The sequence below is a fragment of the Mytilus trossulus genome, chromosome 8 (genome assembly GCF_036588685.1).
Source record: "Mytilus trossulus isolate FHL-02 chromosome 8, PNRI_Mtr1.1.1.hap1, whole genome shotgun sequence".
In the NCBI taxonomy this organism is placed as follows: Eukaryota; Metazoa; Mollusca; class Bivalvia; order Mytilida; family Mytilidae; genus Mytilus; species Mytilus trossulus.
The window spans coordinates 46,080,340-46,108,001 of record NC_086380.1 but is presented as its reverse complement, the minus strand read 5'-3'; the positions used below and the strand labels follow the sequence as shown (position 1 = coordinate 46,108,001).

The window sequence follows — 27,662 nt, the reverse complement described above, 5'->3', positions numbered from 1 at the left end:
ATGACATTCTAGCAAATAGTGTTTGCTGCTCTCAACTTGCCCACATATACAGAGACTGGAAAGAACAATATTTTTCTGGAAAAGGTGTTCATTTAAGCCACTGCAGTTCAACCGGAGTCTGGCGTGAAGTATTTGGCCTTTTCTACAACCAGCATTATAATATGTGGGGACTTTCTTAGTATCTCGATTTATATAAGTGTAAATTTTGAAGGATTACATCTAACATCTTGTGGAAGCCTGTTCCAATCACGAATTACAGATGGTAGGAAAGAATTTTGATAAAAAGTAGTTCTACAGTTCATTTTTGAACATTAAATGCACTTCTAGTATTGTAGTTATAGACCTGATATAGTTGTTGAGGTACGATACTACAAAGATAATTAGGAGCTTGATCGTGAAACATTTCGTGAAATTTAATAATTTTATGTATGGATCTTCTTTCACTCAGAGACACCCAACCAGTATCATTATAAAGATTAGATTAAGAGCAAAGCTTAGTGGCACCTGTGACTATACGAGCCGCTTCTATTTGAATGCTCTCTAGCTTGTCCTTTAAGTAAATTGGTATGTTATCCCACACAGTGTCTGCATATTCGAGAATGGGCCTGATGAAGCTGATATATATAACTTGTAGATTATTACGCGATAGCTTAAACTTTAAACTCCTCATAAGATTTAAGCGAGGCGTAGCTTTATCAATAATATAGTTTACATGGCTTTCCCAGCAACCGTTTTCTTGAAAAATTAACCCTAAATGTTTATGTTCTTCAACCTCTTGTATCAGTGTATCATTCATGTATATTGGTGGATTATGGGGTTTTGCTCTTTTTCTAGATATAGTCATGGTTTCAGTTTTTTTTTTTGGATTAAAATAAACGAGCCATTGTTGAGACCATACGTGAATTTTTTCTATATCTGAGTTCATTAATTCAGCTGTAGCATACTCGTCCTCAACAACTATATATAATGATGTATCGTCAGCAAAAAGTCGGATGTTGCATGATATGTCACAGACAATATCGTTTATGAATAATAAAAATAATACAGGGCCTAAAATTGAGCCCTGGGGGACACCTGCTTTAATGCTATACACATCAGATGTCTGTCCTCCTATGACAACTCTTTGTCTTCGCTCGGATAAGTAACTTTTAAACCATTTTAATAAGTCCCCCCTTATTCCATATTTTTCTAGTTTGTGAAGGAGGCCTTCATGCCAGACCCGGTCAAATGCTTTACTGATATCACAAAACACAACTCTTATTTCTTTTCCAAAATCAAGGGCTTTAGCAATATCGTTGGTAATATAAATAAGTTGATTAATAAACTTTGTGTCACCACTTTGATAATTGAAGTGTCTCGGATGATGAAGAATATCAAGTTCACTGAATGGTCATAGCCACAATACTTTTGAACCATACGGTTCTCTTTTCCAAGAGTATGGTGAAATTAATTCGACTTGTAAAACTACACTTGTGATAATGAATACGTATCCACCATGAGATACACAAAGGATACTACTAGTAGAGCACACAGGAACTGTTTCCCCTTTTGTTCAGTGATGATTTAAGGGGTAATGGTTAGTGACTTTCTACTTGTTCTTTTTTTTAGAAAATTTCATAAATAAAATATATAACGGATCTTTATACATGTTATAACTGAGCGAACGAACAAAAGTAGAATATAAGTAAGAAACACACCCAAAACATGTTCTCGTGTTGAATTTAAATGAAAATTTGCTACTGGACAATGAGCTGAATATGATCACCAAACTTTAATCAAATTTATTTTTATTGACGGAAAGACGAATCATTCGAATAAAAAAAATGTTTGCCTTTTTTACTTTCTCTAAATAAATGTTTCCCTTCATTACGGTTTTAAATTCAACTCAGCCTGTGGACTGCCGGCATCTCAGTCATTCCATTAGCTAATCAGAAAACACCATTCAGTGAGATAAAACGGTGAATCATTGAATATTGTGTAATTCTGTATTTTTGATGAGGGGGGACAGGCGCGGATCCAGAGGCGGGGTTCCGTGGGTTTGAACCCTACTTTTTTATGGACGATCAATGCATTTGAATGGGGACATGTAATTGGACCCCCACCCCCTTTGTCCTGGGTTAGGAACCCCCCTTTTTAAAATGGCTGGATCAGCCCCCTGGGGTGGGATCTCGTAGTAGATCGAAAATAAATTGACAACGCCATGGCTAAAAAAGAAAGAGAAAAAGACAACGGACAGACCAATAATAGTCCAGTAGACATAGGACACAACTTAGACCCAACATCTGAGCACAACCGTGATAGCCGTCAGCGGAAAACTAAAGACTAAGTTACACGAAATCCCACCAAAAACTGGGAACGATCTTAAGTGCTCCGTCAGGGTAAGCAGATCCTGCTGCATATGTGGCACCCGTCGTGTTGCTTAATTCAGTGGCGGATCCAGAACTTTTCATAAAGGGGGGGGGGGCGCTGACTGACCTAAGGGGGGCCCGCTCCAGTCATACTTCAGTGATTCCCTATATAATCAACCAAATTTTTCCCACGAAAGGGGGGCCCGGGCACCCAGGCCCCCTGGATCCGCCTTTGATTATATTATTACAAGCCCGGTGAATAGTCTAATTCTAATGGTAAAATGTAAATTTTATAACGTTAGTTGTTGTACGTTCTATGAAGATATTTGTTGGTTATTACTCAGCCCTTTGGTAAAAGGTCAAGGTTTAAACAACTTTTGTATCCAGTTATAACAAAAAAAATGTTTACATAGGGTTTATACTAAATTTGTAGCGATTTGAAATGGCAGACAGACTGACACAGCTACAAGATGCTGTTAATCAAGTAAAAATTAAACAGATTTAGTTTAACGTTAAGGTTCATCCACATCATCATTGATCATGCAAGATGGACAACAATCACAATGGTTGTATTTACACATCAAAAACTACTCTGAGACTGAGAACGGATCTCCTGTAGTTGTCAAAAGTTCAAGTGGCCGGATCAGCTGGGATTAGCGATAACGTGTATATAATATACCAGTATTGTAGTTGTATTGTTGACTTTAACCCTTTCCTCCATTATGACGCCTTTTGACGCCACCCCCTTACTTCATTGTACTTCATAATGATGCCTGTGTAGTAACTCAATTGAAACACTTTGACTACAAGGTGTCTGCAGTTTACTTAATAAAATTTGTATCCAATATGAAAAGGAATATCATACATGTCATAGCCATAGGAATATCCGACTTAAATCAGGGGTTAAGAATTTTTGTATTAGCTCACTAGCCCAAGGCTAATTGGTAGCATGATTTTACTAGCCCTGTTGGAAGAACTACTAGCCCAGCAAAACTGACCTGCTAGCCCTAGTAAAGGCTATATTCTGAACCGTACAATAAAATTGGTTCAATCATAGAATCAAACATTTTTAATTATATATCTATAATCTTGCAAAGTTAAAATAAAATTCTGTCTCCTTTTTCTTTTACAGAAAATCATAACTTTAGTTTTATTAACATTAACCTGTAGTTTCCATATATCACAATATGATTGAAAAATGTCTAGAGCTCTTGGCATACCTTCCATACTTTCAGACAGAATGACAGTGTAATCTGCATATAAAATAACAAATAATTTATAAAAAATGTGCAACTCACTTACGAGCTTCTCTTTGATAATATTAAGAGGTTCACCGTCTAACTGACTGAAATAACTTTCTAGATCATTAAAAAATATAGAAAAAAGAAACGATGATAAATTTTCCCCCTGCTTTACACCAGTAAGACAAGGGAAAAATTCAAACTGGTCACCATTATACTGAACGCAAGATTTAATATCATGGTACATGTTAAAGATAACCATAAAACATTTACCTTTTAATCTCACAATTTTATAAATTTGTCCATAGCCCCGATCACCAGACAGTGTCGAAAGCCTTCCGAAAGTCGACGAAAGTACAATAAAGCTTCTTGCCAAACGAAAAATATAACTCAATTAGAGTATGTAATACAAAAATGTTGTCAACTGTTGAACTTCCTTTCCTGAAACCAGTTTGGTTTTCGGAAATGAGACTCAACTTGTTAGCAAAAATATTTAATCTAGAATTTATAACACGTAAATAATTTCCCTAGGCAACTGATAAGTGTGATTGCCCTGAAATTATCAGGGTCAGACGGGTTACCCTTGTTTTTAAAAACAGGTTTTATAATTCCACTGGTCCAGCTTTCTGGAATAAATTACCAGTATCTAACACTAAATTAAAAAGCTCACATTATATAGAAATTAATAATGGAGTTGAATATTTTAAATATTCATTTGAAATTTTATCTGTACCTGGAGCTTTGTTATTTTTCAGCACCTTTATTGCATCAGATATTTCCAATTCTGTTATTTTCCCATTTAATAACTCATCATATATAGGATTTTCACAAATACTATCAATATTCAAACTTGCATTTAAATTCTTAAAATATTCAAAAAAAGTGTCAATCTCTAATTTTAGGTTATCTTTTCTTTTACTATACTCATGATACGGGCGTATGACATTTGCGCCGATTTTGAAAATTTTCATTCTTTCATTTGCGCCAATTTTATATTTGCTCCTTATTAGATTTACAGGTAAGTTAATACTTGTACATGTACTGTACTATACCATTGATAAAATCTGTTTGTTCATTTATGTTTTAAGTTAATTTTGATTCATATTGTTCTGGAACTTCGTTGTACATGATGGACATATTACACACTGAAACGAGCTGAGGAGTCATTTCTTTAATCAACAACAGGCATACATATCGGAAGGTTAGTGTCCTGAAACATAACAACATATCTTTCAAATGTACCATAAATTGTGTAAAGCCAGAGTCACCTAAGATTCTATTGTCAAAATACTGATCGAGCCAGCATGTGGCAAATGTCTGAAAGACAGAGGTTAAAGAACTACAGGTACTGACAAGGAAAAAGTCTGGAGGTGTATCTTGTAGGCCATCTTCCATCTGCCCATAGTGGGACAACAGTTATATAAATTTTATGATTGACAATTCATTAAATTTGTACAAATGGCTAATGGAAGAGGTCTAAAATGATAAATGAAAAATAACATGACTTGGATTGAGAGTTTTCTTATTTGCACTCATACCACATCTTCTTATATCTATTCACCTGTAATTTACCTGTAAAAAAATCGGCGCAAATGTTTAAGGACCTTTGAGAAAGATAAAATCTTTTATGAATTTTAATGGGCATTAATTTGGTACTGCTGTTGTTATGGGTGTGTTAAAAAAACAGACATAAATTACATTGTTATATGTACATTAATATAAATGAAAACCTTACGCTTTTTAGTATAAACTTTTATTGAATATTGTTTTATCAAACAACTTATATTAATCAAGGCCATAAATAGGCATATTATTTTAGTGAGGCATAATAATTGAGCCGAGCTACAAATGTATTATTCTTCTCAATTGAATTGCTTCATATTTTTCAAGTCAGGACCTTTTTGAAGCTAACCACACAGTATGGGTTTTTCTCATTGTTGACGGCTGTAGGTTGCCTATATTTGCTTACATCCACTTTATGACTTTCTCAATAATCAAATGGAAAATTCCATTGTAAGTGCCCTTATGTGAATAACATTTGCCAGATTTTTATCAAAATTATATCATGTTAATATACATGTCACATGATATAATCAATGTCTCGACTGACAAATTAAAGTGCTGCTCTAATGTAGTTAAAAAAAAAAGTCATGCCCTTTTATTTGAAGTATTATTTACATCGTAAATTGCATTTATTTGCTCTTGTGTCTTCATTTCTCTAAAATATTTGTCAAAAGTTTTAAATCACAAAAGTGTTGCTTTTTTTCAGGTAAAATATATGCACTAAGTGGAAATTGGAACTCTGTTTTTTTTCTTTGTATTAAATTAAAAAAAAATCTTCTAAATTTGTATTAAATATTTATGAAAAATTTCTATTTGCAGATGGCTGATCATTTTTGCAACAGTGTAGGAATTTTACAACAGTATTCACCACCAAGTCAATTTGCTGGATTTGAGAAACAAAAACAGTCTCCATCAGACCCACCACAAGAAGGTACAGTACAAATCTGCTGTTGTAATTAAATATGTAAAGCAACTTTTTTCCCCTTTCTTCTTGCTAATTTAAAATCCGTCAAATGAAACTAAAAATACAGTACAGTCACAATTTCACTTTGATTGAATAGTCAAAACTTTGTCTTGAAATACAGATGATATTTCTTTCTTTGAATTAGTTAAAAGAAAGTATAAATTAATTTTGTCTAACATTTACAAAGGGCAGAATAAGACATTTATACATGTATATATATATAGGGAATTGTTACAGTTCAATTTCAAAAGTAAAAATGAATGGTTTAGGTATTTCTGTTATATCCTAATTGTCTTAATGAAATAAGCAAGATGTAACAAATGTTTAATTATATACTTGATTTTTCTTATCATAAAGGCCAAAAAACATTTCTAGAATAAATAAAAAAATTGGACCCTAAAATATTTTCCTTTTTAAAATTTGATTGGTCATGATGGTAGCCTCAATAAGCTATGTGTATTTGGTTTTTAACAAGTTTAATTGATTGATGATAGTCATTTCACTTTTTTGATAAATACCTTAAAGTGTAGAAATGGTTATCAACTATCAAATATCATATAGATAGTACATATAAAATGAAGAATTCAAAGAGTTTTGTATATATGTTAGCGGCAATAAGTAAAATTTGGCAATAAGCATAAATCCTAGGCATTAAGTTATTGCCTGTAATTTCAGGCATTCTAAAGGCTTATTTCCTGAAATCTGGTGATGATTATTCACCCTATTGCCAAACATAATTTTAGGCAATAAGTAAACTCTGGAATTTATTCTTATTTGGTCATTTATTCTTGATATAAAGTCGTTTTTTAATTATATTTCTAATATTACATTATAAATATACATTCATTTGACAGATCTTTAAAAGTAAGTTGATTTAGTTATTTTAATAGTGAAAAAAACAGAATTGGTCCAAGGACACAGTTATCGTCCTTTGGTTTTCGTTGTCTACGAATATAGTCCCTAGTGTAAACAGTGTATACCTTGCATGTTTTATTTGATACACTTTCCCAATGTATTTCTTGCTATTAAATGCATGAAATATTAAGAAGGGGGAATACCCAGATGTTATCACATGTCAAAAAAAATTTGGGTGCTGAATCTTTATGTTGAGAAGTGAAGTGAATTGGTCCAGTTCTTAAAGGTAAAATTTTATCACGTCCGAAGCTGTCAAACTGACTTTTACACCCCCTTAACACAGAATTGTCAATATTTTGAGTTAGAGCTGGTAGAAGTTTCTATGATTTTGATATTATTTGTCTCACTGGTAGTACACTACACTGTAAACATATTTTTTAGAAAGAGCAGGTGCAACTTTTTTAATTTGAATTTATTGTCTAAAAGAAATGCACTACGAAATAACTGTGTTCTCGGGCCTAAGAGATGGAATCCTGAAATCTAGATTCTGTACTTTGGGAACTTTCCTGAATGATTTGCTGGTTTCAATTTGTCAAACTCAATAAAAGTAAAGGATTTACATCTTTGGTTTACAGAAATTCTGTTAAAATGTGCCATTTTGGCATTCTACGGCTATAATGAGCATTTTAAAGCAGTTTACATTTTATGCCTAAGAGGCATGCTGACTTTCTATCTGACAGCTTTTTTGTTCCTGATATTTGTGTTTTTATGCTTTAATCAAATTTAATTAACCATTTGTGAACTCTGAATATAGAGAAAAGTAGATTATCACAGAAAAAAAGTGCAGCATATTTTGTTTGATGGCCCTGGTTAAACGGCCTAATTGATGTATGTAAAATGTGAAGCGCTTTGTACATCAAATCTGTAGTCCATCTCAAATATTTCACTAAATCTGTAAATAAAAGCACTTAACTATATTCATTACACCTTTCTCCTTTATATGCTACCTTATTTTTTCCCTGTATGATAGTAAGTGGTCCAAATTTATGCCTATTGAGACTAAAACTAAATGCAAGTTTTCCATTGAAAAGTGAAAAAACTGGCCGACAGACCATATTGTCTTTCAAAAAAATTTAAATGCAAGAGTCCTTTTGCAATTAGACTTCTTGTATCATAACACCTTAGCAGAGAAATGAGCAAAAAGTAACACATTTTCACTTCTGATAGCTTCTGTGTGCATTTGTATATGTCAATATGGACTACCGCCTTAATTGACTCTAAATAATTCTCAGTACTACATGGCCCAAGACCATTTTATACTACTGTGGTATATTTTTTGTAACTTTTCTATACATTTAAAGTACATTTAATATATATGAAAGAATAATATAGGCTTAAAAACTACAAAAACTTCTAATTGGCTGAGAAAATTGCATATTTATATAAGGCTACCCTGAATTGGAAAATCTCTATTTTCAGGCATAGGCTCATATAAATTTGACTTTGGAATAATTAAAATACATCTGATATATAAAATGAGTTTGCAGATGCTTTTAATACTTAATATCTAATATTCAAGAGCATTTAAAAAGCAAATTTTTGCAAAATTTCAAATTTTTAGGCCAAATATTTGACAGTTGAAGATATTTAATTTATCCGTCAAAAATAAACATCCAAATGTCAATACTAAAATGACCCCAGTTTCTCTTATTTATGACATATGGCCATGAAACTTGGCAAACTATCTCATTATTGCCTAAGCTTGGGTTATGCAAAGTTTTATAGAGATTGGTCAAGTCTTTCTGTCCTATTAGGTCCAAGGACACAGTTATTGTCCTTTGGTTTTCGTTGTCTACGAATATAGTCCCTAGTGTAAACAGTGTATACCTTGCATGTTTTATTTGATACACTTTCTCAATGTATTTCTTGATATTAAATGCATGAAATATTAAGGAGGGGGATGTTATTACATGTCAAAAAAATTTGGGTGCTGAATCTTTATGTTTAGTAGTGAATTGGTCCAGTTCTAAAAGGTCAAATTTTATCACGTCCGAAGCTGTCAAACTGACTTTTACACCCCCTTAACACAGAATTGTCAATATTTTGAGTTAGAGCTGGTAGAAGTTTCTATAATTTTGATATTATTTGTCTCACTGGTAGTACACTACACTGTAAACATCTTTTTGAGAAAAAGCAGGTGCGACTTTTTTAATTTGAACTTATTGTCTAAAAGAAATGCACTACGAAATAACTGTGTTCTCGGGCCAATTAACTCACACTTTTTTCATGCTTTTTTGTGGTTTTACAAAATATTAAAAAGATTTTTTTAAAAAGCGATTGTATCCAATTAAAAAAGATGGAGATTCTATAGAATAATTATAATATTCAATTGAAAATTTGTACACTTCACTAGTTGAGCTGGTTTGAACTGGTCAAAAGTAGACAAAATTAGGATATGATGTTTTGCTCACACCATTTTCCATTTTTTTTATTGGATAACTAAATTTTCTGTGTTAACAGTTCCACAACCTGTGATTACAAATGATTTCAACACAAATTTCTATCAAGTTTACAAATTTGTTAATGAGTAAGACACATGGTATATAAAATTTGTAATAGAAATAAAATGATTGACAGATTGAAGACCTTGAACTAAATCATTGGAAATTGATCACATTACAGTTTTATCCAATGAAATGGAAGCTCTCTTGCGCCAGTCACTTTTGCGCCTAGTGTACATGTATGTTCTTCTTGGACGTATCATTTAATAGAGCCCTAGAATTTGCAGAAAGTAAGAAAATGTTTGATTTCACGATTTTTTAGTTTTGCGCCCCGTGTATGATTGTATGTGAAGGTAATTTCAGTATGTCATCAAAAAGTTAACAAAAATGTCAGATTCAAGTGAAAAGGATGAAATAATTATTCTAATGACAGTAAGATTATTTGTTTTTTTTTTGGTTTTCAAGGTATCATACAAATTAATCATATTTTACCGGTTGTTCATGTCATTAAAAAAATGCATATTATTTTTTTTATACATTTAAAGTTTTCGAACAAACTGCTTTTCTTCCATTGTTTTATTAATTCGATTATTATATTATTTATTAAATTTAAACACAATTTTATTGATAAAAGAATAAACAGTAGTGGATCCAGGGGGAGCAGATAGTGTACGTCCCCTATTTGATCGCAGAAAGAATAATGTTGTTTTTTTCACAAAATTTTGTATCCGATATTTATTCCTTTTTCAAAAAGTTACCCCCCACCCTTTTGAATCGAAATTCAATTGAATTTTCGCAAAGGAAATGGTACTACATTGTAGTATTGCATTTTATTTTTTTCAGAACTGAAAGAAGAAACTTTTAGTATTTTTTTCAATATTTTTCAAAATAAGGGAAACTCAACAATTTTACTAAATATTTCAGAGGCGGATACCTGTAGAAAAAAAAGGGTGGAGTGCCAGCCATGGAATAACATAAAAATGAATATGTTGTACCATAGCTAAGCTCCACCTTCTTTCCTTTGGATTCTAGTTGAGTTACATATTTAATTAGCAAAGTATGGTACAACATATAATATACCATGGTTTTCCATCAACACTCCTTTTAAGCAAATTATTTCATTAAAACATCAAAGGAAAAAATCTAATTTATGTTACAATTGTCAATACTACCACATCTTCTTTTTATACGACCGCAAAATTTGAAAATTTTTTGTCGTATATTGCTATCACGTTGGCGTCGTCGTCGTCCGAATACTTTTAGTTTTCGCACTCTAACTTTAGTAAAAGGGAATAGAAATCTATGAAATTTTATCACAAGGTTTATGACCACAAAAGGAAGGTTGGGATTGATTTTGGGAGTTTTGATCCCAACATTTTAGGAATTAGGGGCCAAAAAGGGCCCAAATAAACATATTCTTTTTTTTCACACAGTAACTTTAGTTTAAGTAAATAGAAATCCATGAAATTTTGAAACAAGGTTTATAACCACAAAAGGAAGGTTGGGAATGATTTTGGGAGTTTTGGTTCTAACAGTTTAGAAATGAGGAGCCAAAAAGGGGTCCAAATAAGCATTTTTTCTTGGTTTTTAAGTAAATAGAAATCAATTGGAGTTATCTTTCTTTGTATAGAATAGTAGTTGAATCAACTTTTTTGCACCATAACTTTAGTATTAGTGAATGGAAATCTATGAAATTTAATCAGAAGGTTTATGACCACAAAAGGAAGATTTGTATTGATTTTGGAAGTTTTGGTCCTTACAGTTTAGGAATTAGGGGCCAAAAAGGGGTCCAAATAAGCATATTTTTTTTTGTTTTTGTACCATAACTTTAGTATAAGTAAATAGAAATCTATGAAATTTAAACACAAGGTTTATGACCATAAAAGTAGGGTTGGTATTGATTTTGGGAGTTTTGGTCCTAACAGTTTAGGAATAAGGGGCCAAAAGGGTCCAAAATTAAACTTTGTTTGATTTCATCAAAAATTGAATAATTGGGGTTCTTTGATATGCCGAATCTAACTGTGTATGTAGATTAATAATTTTTCGTCTCGTTTTCAAATTGGACTACATTAAGGTCCAAAGGGTCCAAAATTAAACTTAGTTTGATCTTGACAAAAATTGAATCCTTGTGGTTTCTTTGATATGCTGAATCTAAAAATGAACTTAGATTTTTGATTATGGGCCCAGTTTTCATGTTGGTCCAAATCAGGATCTAAAATTATTATATTAAGTATTGTGCAATAGCAAGAAATTTTCAATTGCACAGTACTCAGCAATAACAAGAAATTTCCAATTGCACAGTATTGCGCAATAGCAAGAAATCTTTAATTGCACAGTATTGTGCAATAGCAAGTATTTTCAATTGCACAGTATTGCGCAATAGCAAGAAATATCTATAAATTGCACAATATTGTGCAATAGCAAGAATTTCAATTGGAGTTATCTTTCTTTGTCAAGAATAGGTAGTTGAATCAACTAAAATCATTGTTTAATACAATATATACAATGTATATTCACTTTTACTACCAACTGATAAATTAAGAAAATCTTTACCATTCAGTGATAACAAGCACATTTTAATATTTTATGATGTATTTAAATGAGTAATTATTGTTGCAAACTCCATTAGAAATTTGAATTGTGATTAGTTTTGGAATAAATGATAGGGGGATGTGGAAAAAAATTGGGGGGGAATTCAATTTTTCTCATTTAAAATTTCATAAATAAAAAGAAATTTCTTCAACCATTTTTTTGAGAGGATTAATATTCAACAGTATAGTGAATTGCTCAAAGGCAAAACAAAAATTTTAAGTTCATTAGACCACATTCATTCTGTGTCAGAAACCTATGCTGTATCAACTTTTTAATCACAATCCGAATTTAGAGCTGTATCCAGCTTGAATGTTGTGTCCATACTTGTCCCAACTGTTCAGGGTTCAACCTCTGCTGTCGTATGAAGCTGCGCCCTGCAGAGCATATGGTTTATATTTAGGATGCAACTGGGCCCTGTAGTTTTGCATCAGTAAAATAACATGTTTATGTTGCTCTTATTCAAACGTATGTTAATTGCAGTAATGAAATATAATATTTGAAGTACTCAGAATTTATATGAAAGATGCTGGATTATATATTTAAGTTTTACTATTTACAATTAGTGTATTCCATTATAATAATAATAATCATTTATTACCTTTAACTAGTAATTATTTCCTAATAATTTATCGGTTTTTAAATTAAAGTTGTTGGTTGAATAATTTTATTTTATACAATATTTCAATTTTTTCATTTGCTATTTTTTTTACGCCAATACTCACATTTAGGATAGAGGTTAGGACTTCCAATCTAAGATAATCCTCAGATAGCTTCGATGTGAATGCTGTGACCGTGATGTTGAAGTCGGTCCTAACTTATCATGATTTCTATCCCAAGAATATCTTGTAGGACCGATCTTAGGAAAGGTTCGATAAACAAGCACCAGTTCTCATAATGCTATTTTGTAACAAATATATTTTTACTCAAATGAATAAATGTCTTTATTTACTCGCATTCAATTTTAGGCAGTAAGCTTAATGCCTGCACACAATTTTCTGGATTTAAGACTTACTGTCTAGGCGTTAGCTTATTGCCTAGAATTTAAGCTTAATGCCTAATTTCACCTATTGCCGCTTACATATATATGATCAATAAGAAATAATAGCAAATTAGTACTTTACAACTTACTACATAAACCAAACTTTAAACAAAGCTTACAACAAAAAGAACCAGTGTGTCAAATTTTATAACTAAGAGCTTTAAAAAGAACAAAACTACAGTAGAACCAACATTGCTTTGCTCAATGTTGAAGGCTGTACAGTGACCTATGCATGTAGTTATTAATGTCTGTGTCATTTTGGTCTCTTTTTGGAGAGTTGTATTATTGGCAATCATACCACATCTCCTTTTTTATATTGTAGATGTGTTCTGTAAAACATGTGTCATATGGCCTTAAAGGGTTCACATATTTAAGTTCAAACTTATGAAGGAATTTTTGGGCCATTGGCCAGTGTAATAATTGTCTTGGTTAAATATGTATTAATTCATTAGACCTTTACAACTTACTACATCAATATTTCATCTTTTTAATTTGAAATCTGTGCCCAAATAATGATAAAACTCATTGTGATAGATATAGGAAGATGTGGTATGAGTGCCAATGAGATAACTCTCCGTCCAAATAACAATTAATATAAATTAACCATTATAGCATTAAGGCCATATCTTGACCTAAAATTAGTAATGTAAAACCATTCAAACAGAACTTGTATATCTTTTTAACAGATTATCCACAAGTATTTGCCAAACTGATAGCAAGAACTGCAGGTGATGTGGATCTACTTATAGATTCATTACCTAGTGAAGAATCCTCTTTAGAGTTACAGGTAGGGATTTAAAGACAGGTGATGTGGATCTACTTATAGATTCAATACCTCTGAAGAATCCTTTTTAGAGTTACAGGTAGGGATTTATAGACAGGTGATGTGGATCTACTTATAGATTCATTACCTAGTGAAAAATCCTCTTTAGAGTTACAGGTAGGCATTTATAGACAGGTGATGTGGATCTTCTTATAGATGCAATACCCAGTGACGAATCCTCTTTATAGTTACAGGTAGGGATTTATAGACAGGTGATGTGGATCTACTTATAGATTCATTACCTAGTGAAGAACGCTCTTTAGAGTTACAGGTAGGGATTTATAGACAGGTGATGTGGATCTTCTTATAGATGCAATACCCAGTGAAGAATCCTCTTTAGAGTTACAGGTAGGGATTTATAGACAGGTGATGTGGATCTACTTATAGATGCATTTCCCAGTGAAGAATCCTCTTTAGAGTTACAGGTAGGGATTTATAGACAGGTGATGTGGATCTACTTATAGATTCAATACCCAGTGAAGAATCCTCTTTAGAGTTACAGGTAGGGATTTATAGACAGGTGATGTGGATCTACTTATAGATTCATTACCTAGTGAAGAATCCTGTTTAGAGTTACAGGTAGGGATTTATAGACAGGTGATGTGGATCTGCTTATAGATTCATTTCCTAGTGAAGAATCCTCTTTAGAGTTACAGGTAGGAATTTAAAGACAGGTGATGTGGATCTACTTATAGATTCATTACCTAGTGAAGAATCCTCTTTAGAGTTACAGGTAGGAATTTAAAGACAGGTGATGTGGATCTTCTTATAGATTCATTTCCTAGTGAAGAATCCTCTTTAGAGTTACAGGTAGGGATTTATAGACAGGTGATGTGGATCTACTTATAGATGCATTTCCCAGTGAATAATCCTCTTTAGAGTTACAGGTAGGGATTTATAGACAGGTGATGTGGATATACTTATAGATTCAATACCTGTGAAGAATCCTTTTTAGAGTTACAGGTAGGGATTTAAAGACAGGTGATGTGGATCTTCTTATAGATGCATTTCCCAGTGAAGAATCCTCTTTAGAGTTACAGGTAGGGATTTATAGACAGGTGATGTGGATCTTCTTATAGATGCATTTCCCAGTGAAGAATCCTCTTTAGAGTTACAGGTAGGGATTTAAAGACAGGTGATGTGGATCTTCTTATAGATGCATTTCCCAGTGAAGAATCCTCTTTAGAGTTACAGGTAGGGATTTAAAGACAGGTGATGTGGATCTTCTTATAGATGCAATACCCAGTGAAGAATCCTCTTTAGAGTTACAGGTAGGGATTTATAGACAGGTGATGTGGATCTACTTATAGATTCATTACCTAGTGAAGAATCCTCTTTAGAATTACAGGTAGGGATTTATAGACAGGTGATGTGGATCTACTTATAGATTCAATACCTCTGAAGAATCCTTTTTAGAGTTACAGGTAGGGATTTATAGACAGGTGATGTGGATCTACTTATAGATTCATTACCTAGTGAAAAATCCTCTTTAGAGTTACAGGTAGGCATTTATAGACAGGTGATGTGGATCTTCTTATAGATGCAATACCCAGTGACGAATCCTCTTTATAGTTACAGGTAGGGATTTATAGACAGGTGATGTGGATCTACTTATAGATTCATTACCTAGTGAAGAATGCTCTTTAGAGTTACAGGTAGGGATTTATAGACAGGTGATGTGGATCTACTTATAGATTCATTACCTAGTGAAGAATGCTCTTTAGAGTTACAGGTAGGGATTTATAGACAGGTGATGTGGATCTTCTTATAGATGCAATACCCAGTGAAGAATCCTCTTTAGAGTTACAGGTAGGGATTTATAGACAGGTGATGTGGATCTACTTATAGATGCATTTCCCAGTGAAGAATCCTCTTTAGAGTTACAGGTAGGGATTTATAGACAGGTGATGTGGATCTACTTATAGATTCAATACCCAGTGAAGAATCCTCTTTAGAGTTACAGGTAGGGATTTATAGACAGGTGATGTGGATCTACTTATAGATCTATTACCCAGTGAAGAATCCTTTAGAGTTACAGGTAGGGATTTATAGACAGGTGATGTGGATCTACTTATAGATTCATTACCTAGTGAAGAATCCTCTTTAGAGTTACAGGTAGGGATTTATAGACAGGTGATGTGGATTGTTAATTGGCTATAAATGACTGAAGTGTTCTTTGTACAACTTTAATCTAAACCCACCAAGTCACTGTAAATACAAAGATACATACAAATAGAACTAAAGACTTTATAGACTAAACTATGATATATAAACTACTAAACTAAATAGTTAACAATTTGATCCTTTCTCTTTCTTAAGTAGATGTAAAGTTTATAAAATGAAAATAAAAGTTTTGTAGATATTGCTGATCACATTATAACTAATTCTCTCTTCCTGTTTTTTTTTAACTACTGTTCTCAAATATATGTATATCACTATTGTAAGTGTCACATAATCAATGTCAAGCTATTTCATGAAAACGGTATTTACAAGTCCAGTTTCAAAACAATATAGAAGGTTCTGTGCGCTGGCACCATGCTTGGTCAACACATTAGCTATCTGCTCTTTTGTTTCAACCCAATGAACGGTAAGCTCTCCTTTTTGAATCATCTCCTTGATGCAACTAATTTCGAGTCGCAGTCTTTTTTCAGTTACATTTTTCTTAGAATGAACAGCTTCATAAAGGTCCTTATTGTCAATCACACATCTTACTGTAATACCTCCTTCTGTAGTACATTTATTGAAAACCAGTTCATTATATAAAGTAGCTAGTGATGTAGCACAATCTATACCATCGGCTAAAGCTAAAGCTTCACTAGCTAGTGTACTTCGAACGACCCTTCTTATTTTCTTTGACTGCCATGTAATTGGATTGATTTTTCCATTTTCACCTAGTAGCATTATTACAAACCCTCCTTGACTTCCCCCATCAGGAAGATTACCAAAAAAAAGCATCAGTATATAATAAAAGTTCTACATGTTCTCCAAGTTCCTTGAAACGAAGAGACACTGGATCGTTTCTAACTTTCCTTAAAAGCTTGTTCACTCTTTTGAAGTCTTCAATAGTACTTGTTTTTAACTTTGATGCTATCATAGCGATGTCAAAAGCAATATCAGGACGACTTTGTTTTGCAAGCCACAACAGTTGTCCAACTTTTGATCTAAGAACAGTTTGTTCGACTGATGAAAGCTGAGAATCACTTGGCCTTTTTCTATCAATTGAGACTGTCTTTAACACTTCAACATAATCTGTCTGACTCAATATTATCTTATCATCTGCATGACTTAGACCCAGTCCTAAATATTTGAACGATTCTGAAGCTTCTTTTCCGACACTGAACTTTTCTCTTATTTTCGATATAATCTCAGTTTCAAACAAATTGGTTCCTGCCCACAAAAAATCATCAACATGAACTGCAAGAACACCAGCCAGACCATTTGAATTATACCAGTAAAATACTGCTGGATCAACTTTAGATTCAGTACCTCCACATTCATTTAGGGTTTTCTTAACCTTTTCATACCATTTCAAAGAAGCATCTGCAAGACCATACACACATTTCTCTAAATCCAGAGTTTTCCATTAGCATTAGCTTCAGATGAACTTTTCTTTGCATTTTCTCCCCTTGCAGAAAGGCAGTTTTAATGTCTATGGAATTGATGGACCATTTCTTTTGCATTATGATTGAAAGAATGAGTCTAAGAGATTGTTTGTCACATGTAGGAGAGTTCTTCTGTATTTCATCCAAACAATCTTCTTCAAAACCTTTTGCAACAAGTCTTGCTTTCCTATATATTTCATTTTCAGCTTCTTTTATAGTATATACCCATCTAGTGGATACATATGACTGTCCATAGTCTTCAACTTCTTGATAAACATTATGTCTCTTCCAATTTTCAAGTTCAGCTTTACGAGCATCACAAAAGTCAATCTCATTAAATAATGCTTCTTCTGATTCTTCGTCATCCTCTGTATCCTGATCTGTGTCAGATTTTAATACTTGCAATTCACCAACTGTACTTAAGTCTATTGATAACTTGTTACCTTTAAGCTCTTCAGGTTTGCTATATTCTATATTGTACCAATTCTTTTTACTAGATGATGCTTTACCAGCTCTACTCAGAACAACTCCTTCTCGTGGAGTATCATCACCTGGCATTTTAAAGTTCACTTTCTGGTCCTTTTTTAAAAGTAATGCTTTATTAGACTTAGAATTAACACTTCTGTGTACTGAAGTTGCTTGCTGATTACTCTGTTCTCTCACTGGAGTATCTTCATGATTATCATAAGCAAGCTCAGAGTCACCTCCTGATCGACTTTCCTCATAAGATTCATGCCCTTGATTCACAGGATTATCGCTGTCTATTTCAGAGTCAGCTGCCTGCTTCCTAATTCAGATTCATGTCCTTCTACTTCATTGTCACTTTCACCATGTTCATTGTCTGACTGATTGTTGACATGAGAGTCTTCCTCGTCATCACTATCATAATAAAGGACTTCATGCTCAGCCTTATTCTTGTTTAAGTTTGAGGTTTCTAGACCTTCTCTCAATGTTACCCTCTTTTCCTGTTGTTTGTTAAGGTCTTTCCTCTCCGCGAGGAAAGACCTTATTGTTTTTCGCATGTTTTTTTTTTTTTTTTTTTTTTTTCATCCAGCATTTGTTTGACATGGCCTCCCCTCGTTTCTATTGGAGTTATCAAACCCAAATATGGACCATCGGTAGACCTCATTATGAAGTATTACCAGATGAGGCTGTGTAGGATTTCATCATCCCCTTTAGAAGTTATCTCCCTTTTATTGATTTTTTTCAACATGGCCCCCCCTCGTTGTTTTTGAAGATATCATGATCTTATTTGGACAATAGGTACATCTCCTCATGATGTTTTACCATATGAGGCTGCATAGAATTTCATCATCCCCTTTGAGAGTTATTTCCCCTTGAAACAATTTCTTTCCTTTGCTCATTTCTCAAAAAATGTTAGAGATAGAATCGATTTGAAAACGGCAACATGTACAGGAACAGATGGCAATGTTAATGAACATATACAATCATTTTGTTATTAACCCTTATAAGGAGTTATTCCCCTTGAAAAATTGTATACAATTTTAGAAAAAATCTATTTCGAGAACTGGAAGTCGTAGAGACTTGGGACCTTCACCAATAATCTTTAATTCATGTGACCTTCAATATGCACCCAAAGTCAAAGGTCACATAGTGCAAAAAAAAATTACGCTGCAATTTCAAGCTTACATATTAGGAAAACGATAAGACTTTGCTGCCTACATACAGCGTATAAAATGTTCCTCTCGACGAACTCTACATTTTATATAATAAGCCCAAAAATGTCCGACCGTCTGTTCAAAAGTTACAACGGGATGATTCTTAAAGTAGAGTATTTTGTGTATATCTTTTTAAAGGTAACAGATATCAACCTACTATAAACTGAAATGATGATCAGTAATTCAAGACCTTCAATTTGAGGTCAATGTCAGGTCATGATGAAATTTCACCTTGACCTTCACATTATACTATGACCTTGACCTTGTGATATTTGAAAGGTCAAGTGGTCTTGAGTTGAATGGTGATAATCCCATGTATCTACGACTTCCGGTTCTCAAGTTTGGTATTGCATCATATATTTGATGATTAATTGTGACCTTGGTGAACATTGAAATTGTCCCAATTCTTTTTCTATAATGTTGTCCTTCAACTGTAGATCATTTATCATTTAACAGATTTGAGATATCTATTGTCGTTTTAGAGGTAATGCAGTTTGAAGTTTTTCGAGCGGAGGCATGTATTTCTAAATCATCCAGAGCTTACCACTTAAAATGTATTAGAAATTGAAGAGGTTGACATAGTTATATGTTTGACCAAATACCAAAAACATTCCATGGAAAAAAACACCAAAAAGTCAATTTGAAATTTTCAAGTTTTGCATTGACTTTGTTAGTTTCATAACTTCTATTTATATAGTTGATATTGCATCATTATTTGCACTTTGTCAAATGGGGTCATCTGATATATCAAATTGAAGGTCTTAATAAACTCTACATAAAAATGAAAATTTTAAACCCCCTTTTCATCCCAGAGGGAAGGGTGGGGTCATTTAGTGCAAACATTCAAATTTCTCAGATGGTAAGGTTGTCGCATATCAAATGAAAGAACATAAAGCGTACATTTCAAATTTCAAATTGACGTCTCCCAAAAATGGGTTAGATGGGGTCATTGAGTGCAAAAAATAAATGTTCTTTTATCAAATTCCCAACCTCCAAAAATTAGTTGGATAGGGTTATTAAGTGCAAAAAATAAACTTTCTAGAACATGGCGTCGTCGCATATCAAATGAAAGCTCATATACTCTGTTTCATATATTATAATTCCGATCTCAAAAATGTAGGCGGATAAGGTCATTAAGTGTAAAAAGCGAAAAGTTTCAGAAGGTATGCTTGTCGTATATCAAACGAAAGGTCGTTCAAAGTACAATACGAAAACATCACTTTTACAGGAAAGACCTTTCAATTGTTTTACAAACAATTGAGATACTAGTTTTTCTTATCTTTTTGTTCATCAATATCTCTTAAAATCCTACATTCGTGCACTCTTACATAAGTTCCTCCTTATCTTATAAACACAACAACATTGTCCTGTCCAATAACTGTACCAGGTCCTTTCCATTGATTGTCTCTAAGAAAGTATACTTTATCTCCATTTCTGAATTTCTCACCTGAGGGACGAACCTGCTTTCGTAGAGCACGCCTAATTTTCTCTGAGGATTCTGATGCTACAAATGCTTTCCTTGCCTCATGAAGACCAACTAAGTGTTTTCCCATTGTTTTACTCATTGTTTCTCCTTCAAGAGCTGGAGGTTTATTGACTAGTGTTGACGGCAGGTTAGGATTTCTTCCAAACACAATTTGATAAGGACTGTACCCATACACATTGACAAGACTATTTTTGGCATTTACAGCCCAGCTAATTGCAGTTTCCCAAGATAGATTTGAGCTTTCTCTGATTTTGTTAACTGTTTCAGTTAGAGTTGCATTATGTCGTTCTACAATTCCATTTGACCAGGGACTGTATCCTGCTGTCGTCTTAACTGACATGTTTAGATTTTCAGCCATATCACGAAAAATTTGAGAATTGAATTCCCCACCATTGTCAGTGTATACTCCAACTTCAGGAGCACCATATACACTAACCCATATCTGCATGAATTTGTCAACAACTAACTGTGAGTCTTTTCTCCTGATAATAGCTGCTGCACTCAAACGGCTAAATAGGTCAATTATGTGCAAATAGTAAAAATTATGATCAATCTCATGTAAATCCATAGCAACAATTTGGTTAAAATCATTTGCATGTGAAAAGCCCACTATTGGCTTTGGTTTTGGACGTTGGTACTTGAAACAGACAATGCACTTTGAGCAAACATCATTCACTATTGCCTTAGTATCTGAGTCAACTGAGCCTGCACTTTTCAATAGAGATAACAACTTTTCAGATGAGGCATGACCAAATTGTTTATGCAGTTTTGATATAATATCCCACTTTCTTTTCTTAGAGAATCCAGAATCTACCTTCAGGATTTCCTCCTCACTCACTACAGAATCGGTCTGCCCAGTTCTTCTGTCTTTGATGTTTATGCAATAATGACCATTTGAGGTGAAATGAACATCAACTGGTTTTCCAAACATTGTCACTTTATCATTATGGAGATCAAGAACTGTTTGTGCTCTTTTCAAAGAATCTTTGCTCAATAATAGAGGTATTTCACAGTCAACTACTTCTGTTTCTATTTAACATTTTTAAGACCCAATTGTTGCAGGTAACTTCACGGACTGATAAGAATGTACTGTTTTACCATCACCAAATTTGAAAGGTGTATTACTTTCCTTGCATTTTATTTCTTCATTAGCAGAGTCGAAAGTGTCTAAAAACTGATGTAACCATTTTGTCCCGCAAACTGTTTTGGTACATGCTGTATCTACAACTGCAGCATTAAATGCCTCGGCTACAAAAAATTCTTGAGGTGTAATGTTTTGTTGAGAAGTTGTAATTAGAGTTATGTTTACAGTTTCAGATGTGTCTGTTTGTTCCTCTGTAAGTTTAACATCATAAGTTTTATGTGGACAATCCCTGAACCAGTGATATTTTGAATCACAACATCTACAACGAGATATGCTTCCATTTATAGTTGGATTAAGTCTGGATTGAGTATTTCTTTGATCAAATGATCTATTCATGCGATTGCGAGCACCAAATCTCCTTGAACTACGCCCTCTATCAAAACGATGTTCTCCTACAAATGCAGATTCTTCTTTAACAGTAACTATATCATTATCACTCTGTGATTTTGATGCAAATATCCTATTAAGGGCTGCCTTCATGGTTTCAAACTTTAAATCAGAACATGCAGTTAAAGCTAAATGTCGATTACTTTCACCAAGTCCTGCATTATCTAGAAGTTTAAATGCTAATATTGCATCAGGAAGTGGCATGTCATATTTCTTGCATTTGTTATACTTCTGTTCAAACTCAATTATATAGTCACACATTTTAATCGATGATTCCCTGTGATACTTATCAAAAGCTGTATATGCTGCATAAGCTTGATCTGTCTTGTCCTTTTCAAACAATTTATCTAATTCTATTATCAATTTGTCAACTCCATCATCAACATTCAAATCCTCTGGTGTTATTTCTAACGCTACTTCTCTTGGCTTCCCTTGTAACGACAGCACAAGTGCTAGGCCTCTCTTCTTTATGTCCAATTCTGTAACCAGTTGCCACATCTTCACTTCATTCTTCCATTGCTGATATGACTTCTCCTTTGTCAAGCTTGGTGGGTTCTTATAACTCAGAGCCGTCGCCATCTCGCCGGATGTTGTGAGCTCTGCTACTACTGTTAATTGGCTATAAATGACTGAAGTGTTCTTTGTACAACTTTAATCTAAACCCACCAAGTCACTGTAAATACAAAGATACATACAAATAGAACTAAAGACTATATAGACTAAACTATGATATATAAACTACTAAACTAAATAGTTAACAGTGGATATACTTATAGATTCAATACCTGTGAAGAATCCTTTTTAGAGTTACAGGTAGGGATTTAAAGACAGGTGATGTGGATCTACTTATAGATGCATTTCCCAGTAAAGAATCCTCTTTAGAGTTACAGGTAGGGATTTATAGACAGGTGATGTGGATCTACTTATAGATTCAATACCCAGTGAAGAATCCTCTTTAGAGTTACAGGTAGGGATTTGTAGACAGGTGATGTGGATCTTCTTATAGATTCATTACCTAGTGAATAATCCTCCTTAGAGTTACAGGTAGGGATTTAAAGACAGGTGATGTGGATCTACTTATAGATGCATTTCCCAGGGAAGAATCCTCTTTAGAGTTACAGGTAGGGATTTATAGACAGGTGATGTGGAGCTACTTATAGATTCATTTCCCAGTGAAGAATCCTCTTTAGAGTTACAGGTAGGGATTTATAGACAGGTGATGTGGATCTTCTTATAGATTCATTACCTAGTGAAGAATCCTCCTTAGAGTTACAGGTAGGGATTTAAAGACAGGTGATGTGGATCTTCTTATAGATGCAATTCCCAGTGAAGAATCCTCTTTAGAGTTACAGGTAGGGATTTATAGACAGGTGATGTGGATCTACTTATAGATTCATTTCCCAGTGAAGAATCCTCTTTAGAGTTACAGGTAGGAATTTATAGACAGGTGATGTGGATCTACTTATAGATGCATTTCCCAGTGAAGAATCCTCTTTAGAGTTACAGGTAGGGATTTATAGACAGGTGATGTGGATCTACTTATAGTTTCAATATCTCTGAAGAATCCTTTTTAGAGTTACAGGTAGGGATTTATAGACAGGTGATGTGGATCTACTTATAGATTCATTACCTAGTGAAGAATCCTCTTTAGAATTACAGGTAGGGATTTATAGACAGGTGATGTGGATCTACTTATAGATTCAATACCTCTGAAGAATCCTTTTTAGAGTTACAGGTAGGGTTTTATAGACAGGTGATGTGGACACACTTACCACTACACCACATCTCACCTAAGGTTTTTGTTGAGCCTTCGACAAAGCGAGACATAGCGCTCCTACATTCCATTGGTGCCGTCATCGGGGTGTCTACAAATATTCACTATGTGGTTAAAAGTTTTTGAAATTTTAATAACTTTCTTAAGCTATACTGGATTTCTACCAAACTTGGACAGAAGCTAGTTTATGATCATAAGATAGTATCCAGAAGTAAATTCTCTAAAAATAAAATTCCATTTTTTCCTTATTTTAATTATAAATGGACTTATTTTTCCTGTGGTGAAACATTACGTTCACTCTGAGGTTAAAGTTTTTGAAATTTTAATAACTTTCTTAAACTATCATGGGTTTGTACCAAATTTGGAAAGAAGTTTGTTTATGATCATAAGATGGTATCCAGAAGTAAATTTTTAAACAATAAAATTCATTTTTTTCCTTTTACATATAAATAGACTTAGATTTTCTGCCAGGAAACAACAAATTCACTCTGTGGTTAAAGTTTTTGAAATTTTATTAACTTTCTTATACTATTTTTTATTTGTACCAAACTTGGACAGAAGCTTGTTTATGATCAAATGCTAGGATCAAGAAGGAAGTTTTGTTAAAATTTTGTACCTGTATATCTGTATTTTACTTATAAATGGACATTTTCTTCCAGTTAACATTACATACAGTCTGCAGTTAAAGTTTTTAAAACATTTATTAGATTCATAAACTATCCTGGATTTTTACCAAACTTGGTCAGAAGCTTCTTACAAACAATAGATAATATCAAGAGGAATATTTTTATTATACCCCCGCTTTAAAAAAGGGGGGTGTATACTGTTTTACCTCTGTCTGTCCTTCTGTCAGTCCGTCCGTCCCATGAATATTTTTCGTCACATTTTTCTCAGGAACTACAATACAAGGATTTCTGAAATTTGGTTTCAGGGTTTATCTAAGTCAGCTATACCCTGTGATGCGTTTTCAGATTGATCACTTGACAACTTCCTGTTTACCGAACACTTGTATGATTTTACACATGATAGCCAAAATGAAAATTTTCGTCACATTTTTCTCAGGAATTACAATACAAGGATTTCTAAAATTTGGTTTCAGGATTTATATAAGTCAGCTATACTGTGTGATGCGATTCATCACTCGACAACTTCCTGTTTACCGAACACTTGCATATTTTTACACTATTAATATTATCCACTTGCAGTGGGGGTATCATCAGTTAGCAGTAGCTCTCAGTTTCACTTGTTAATTCTTTTCCTCATTTTTCTTGAGCCTGTGATTTACAGCAAAAGTAGGGAAGGCACTGGTTTCCGCTGAACCCTTAGGAATTTTTTAAATGATTTCAGCGTTTATAAAGATAATACAACATCTTGTAATTGTCGATCACCTAATTATATTTAAAGTGACAGATTTATTTGAAAACTATTATATGTTTGATTTAAATTTGAAAATAAAATAGACATCATATCTAATTTGAACTAGGTTCCAATTTTAGATTTACATTATTGGTTCATGAAAATAAAGTTAAGTTATTCCCCTTTGAATAGAAATAAGTTTAAATAAGAAGTATTTTATCAAAAATTGAGTTCTTGTGGTTTTTCATATGCTGATTTTAACAATGTACTTGAGTATTGGATCATAATAATTAAATGTCCAATTTCATTTTGTTTAGTTCTTTAAAGAGACCACCTTTATTTTATGTGACAAACCTATGCTGTATCAAATATTTAATCACAATCCAAATTCAGAGCTGTTTTAAGCTTAAATCTTGTGTCCATACTTGCTTAACTGTTTAAGGTTCGACCTCTGTAGGGAAATCCTGACAGCCTCTTGTCCACAGTACAGTCACCAAGAAATCTCTGACAGCATCTTGTTTACAGTAATGTCACTATAAAAATGGCATATGTCGAATATTGTTATACTTTTTGTCACCAACTCCTTAGATGAGTTCAGTTACCATTCTATAAAGTTTAATTACTGTACTGTTTAGTAGTTGCCTCTTAGAAATAATTAGATATTATATGAACTTGCAACCAAAAATGTTGTTATTGAATAGAAGATTTCATGATTAGACTAATTATCTTCCAGTTTTGAATCAGGCGGACTTTAGTGGGTGTTACTTATGTTTTTAGATAACTGTAAATTCATAAATTATTGATTGCATTTATTATTGGGATTTTTCAAGAATGGACAAAATGAGAGATTGATTATTGCAATACATGTATCAGGAAAATTAGCATACAGATATATGAATATTATATATTAGAATGGGAGTCTTTATTATTTCAAAAGCTGTCCATTTGCATTATTCACAATAATTTCTGAATTTACAGTTCATGTACTAGTATATTAAAAGATTAAATTACAGGGTTCATAGTCTATATTATACTCCATGATTGTAGTCTTTTGCATTTATTATTTCAGTTGGCCAGCTTAAAAAAACTGGAAAATGAGAATCAAGAATCTGCAAAGCATTTGGAAGACATTGTCAGTAAAGGAGAGACATTACTGAGTCAGATACAGGAAGTTTTGCATGATATTGCTGAATGTCAGCTTCGATGTCAAGCTTTAGAATCCAATACTTGATGATAGTATGAAAAGTATTTTGTACAGTGTGTAAAATAACCCCAAATAAACTGGTTCCTAGTGCATAGTGGAATACTAACTTATGTTTTGTATAGAAACAGATGACCTGGGACAGTTTTGATGTTCTTGCAACATATATTACAGGAAGAAGAACTCTAGAGAGAAATACCATTTTATGTATTTTGCTATACATGTATATATATCTTGTCAGAAATAAAACAACATATTGCTGAATTTGCTTCCTTCATAAGGGCTGTTCCAGAAAATACTAATCCCCCAGGAGGGGCAAATGTTTACTTTTCATGAATGATCAAGTAAAAATAAATTCAAAGGTGGTACCGTTTCTTATGAATTTTTATTTGTGGTTAATTAGTAATGTAGAGAAATCGATTACATGTATATATAGGGGGTAGTGCAGATCCAGCACTTTTTAAACTAGATACCCTAAGGAACATTCAGTTAAAGTTTGGAAGTATTTGGCCCAGTAGTTTCAGAGGAGAAGATTCTTGAAATAGTTTACGACGACAGACGACAACGGACGCCAAGTGATGGCATAAGCTTTAACTGAATGTTCCTTAGGGTATCTAGTTTATAAATTATGCCATCACTTGGCGTCCGTCGTCGTCTGTCGTCGTAAACTATTTCAAGAATCTTCTCCTTTGAAACTACTGGGCCAAATACTTCCAAACTTTAACTGAATGTTCCTTAGGGTATCTAGTTTATAAATTGTATCCGAAGTTTTGATCTATCAACAAACATGGTCGCCATTGCTAAAAATAGAACATAGGGGTCAAATGCAGTTTTTGGCTTATAACTCAAAAGCCAAAGCATTTAGAGCAAATCTGACATGGGTATCATTGTTTATCAGGTCAAGATCTATCTGCCCTGAAATTTTCAGATGAATCAGACAACCTGTTGTTGGGTTGCTGCCCCTGAATTGATAATTTTACGGAAATTTTGCTGTTTTTGTTTATTATCTTGAATATTATTATAGATAGAGATAAACTGTAAACAGCAATAATGTTCAGCAAAGTAAGATCTTCAAATAAGTCAATTTGACCAAAATTGTCAATTGAC

General features: G+C 33.2%; 1 protein-coding gene across 1 annotated transcript; it reads left to right on the top strand.

The window, feature by feature from the left end:
• The first annotated feature begins 2,692 nt into the window (after window positions 1-2,692).
• On the top strand, window positions 2,693-26,819 carry LOC134681028 (mediator of RNA polymerase II transcription subunit 21-like). Its single transcript, XM_063540402.1, has 4 exons — window positions 2,693-2,832; window positions 5,972-6,083; window positions 13,790-13,890; window positions 26,424-26,819. Exons 1-4 carry the CDS (start codon window positions 2,791-2,793, stop codon window positions 26,583-26,585), a joined length of 417 nt encoding a protein of 138 aa, XP_063396472.1. The 5' UTR covers window positions 2,693-2,790; the 3' UTR covers window positions 26,586-26,819.
• Window positions 26,820-27,662: the final 843 nt, after the last annotated feature.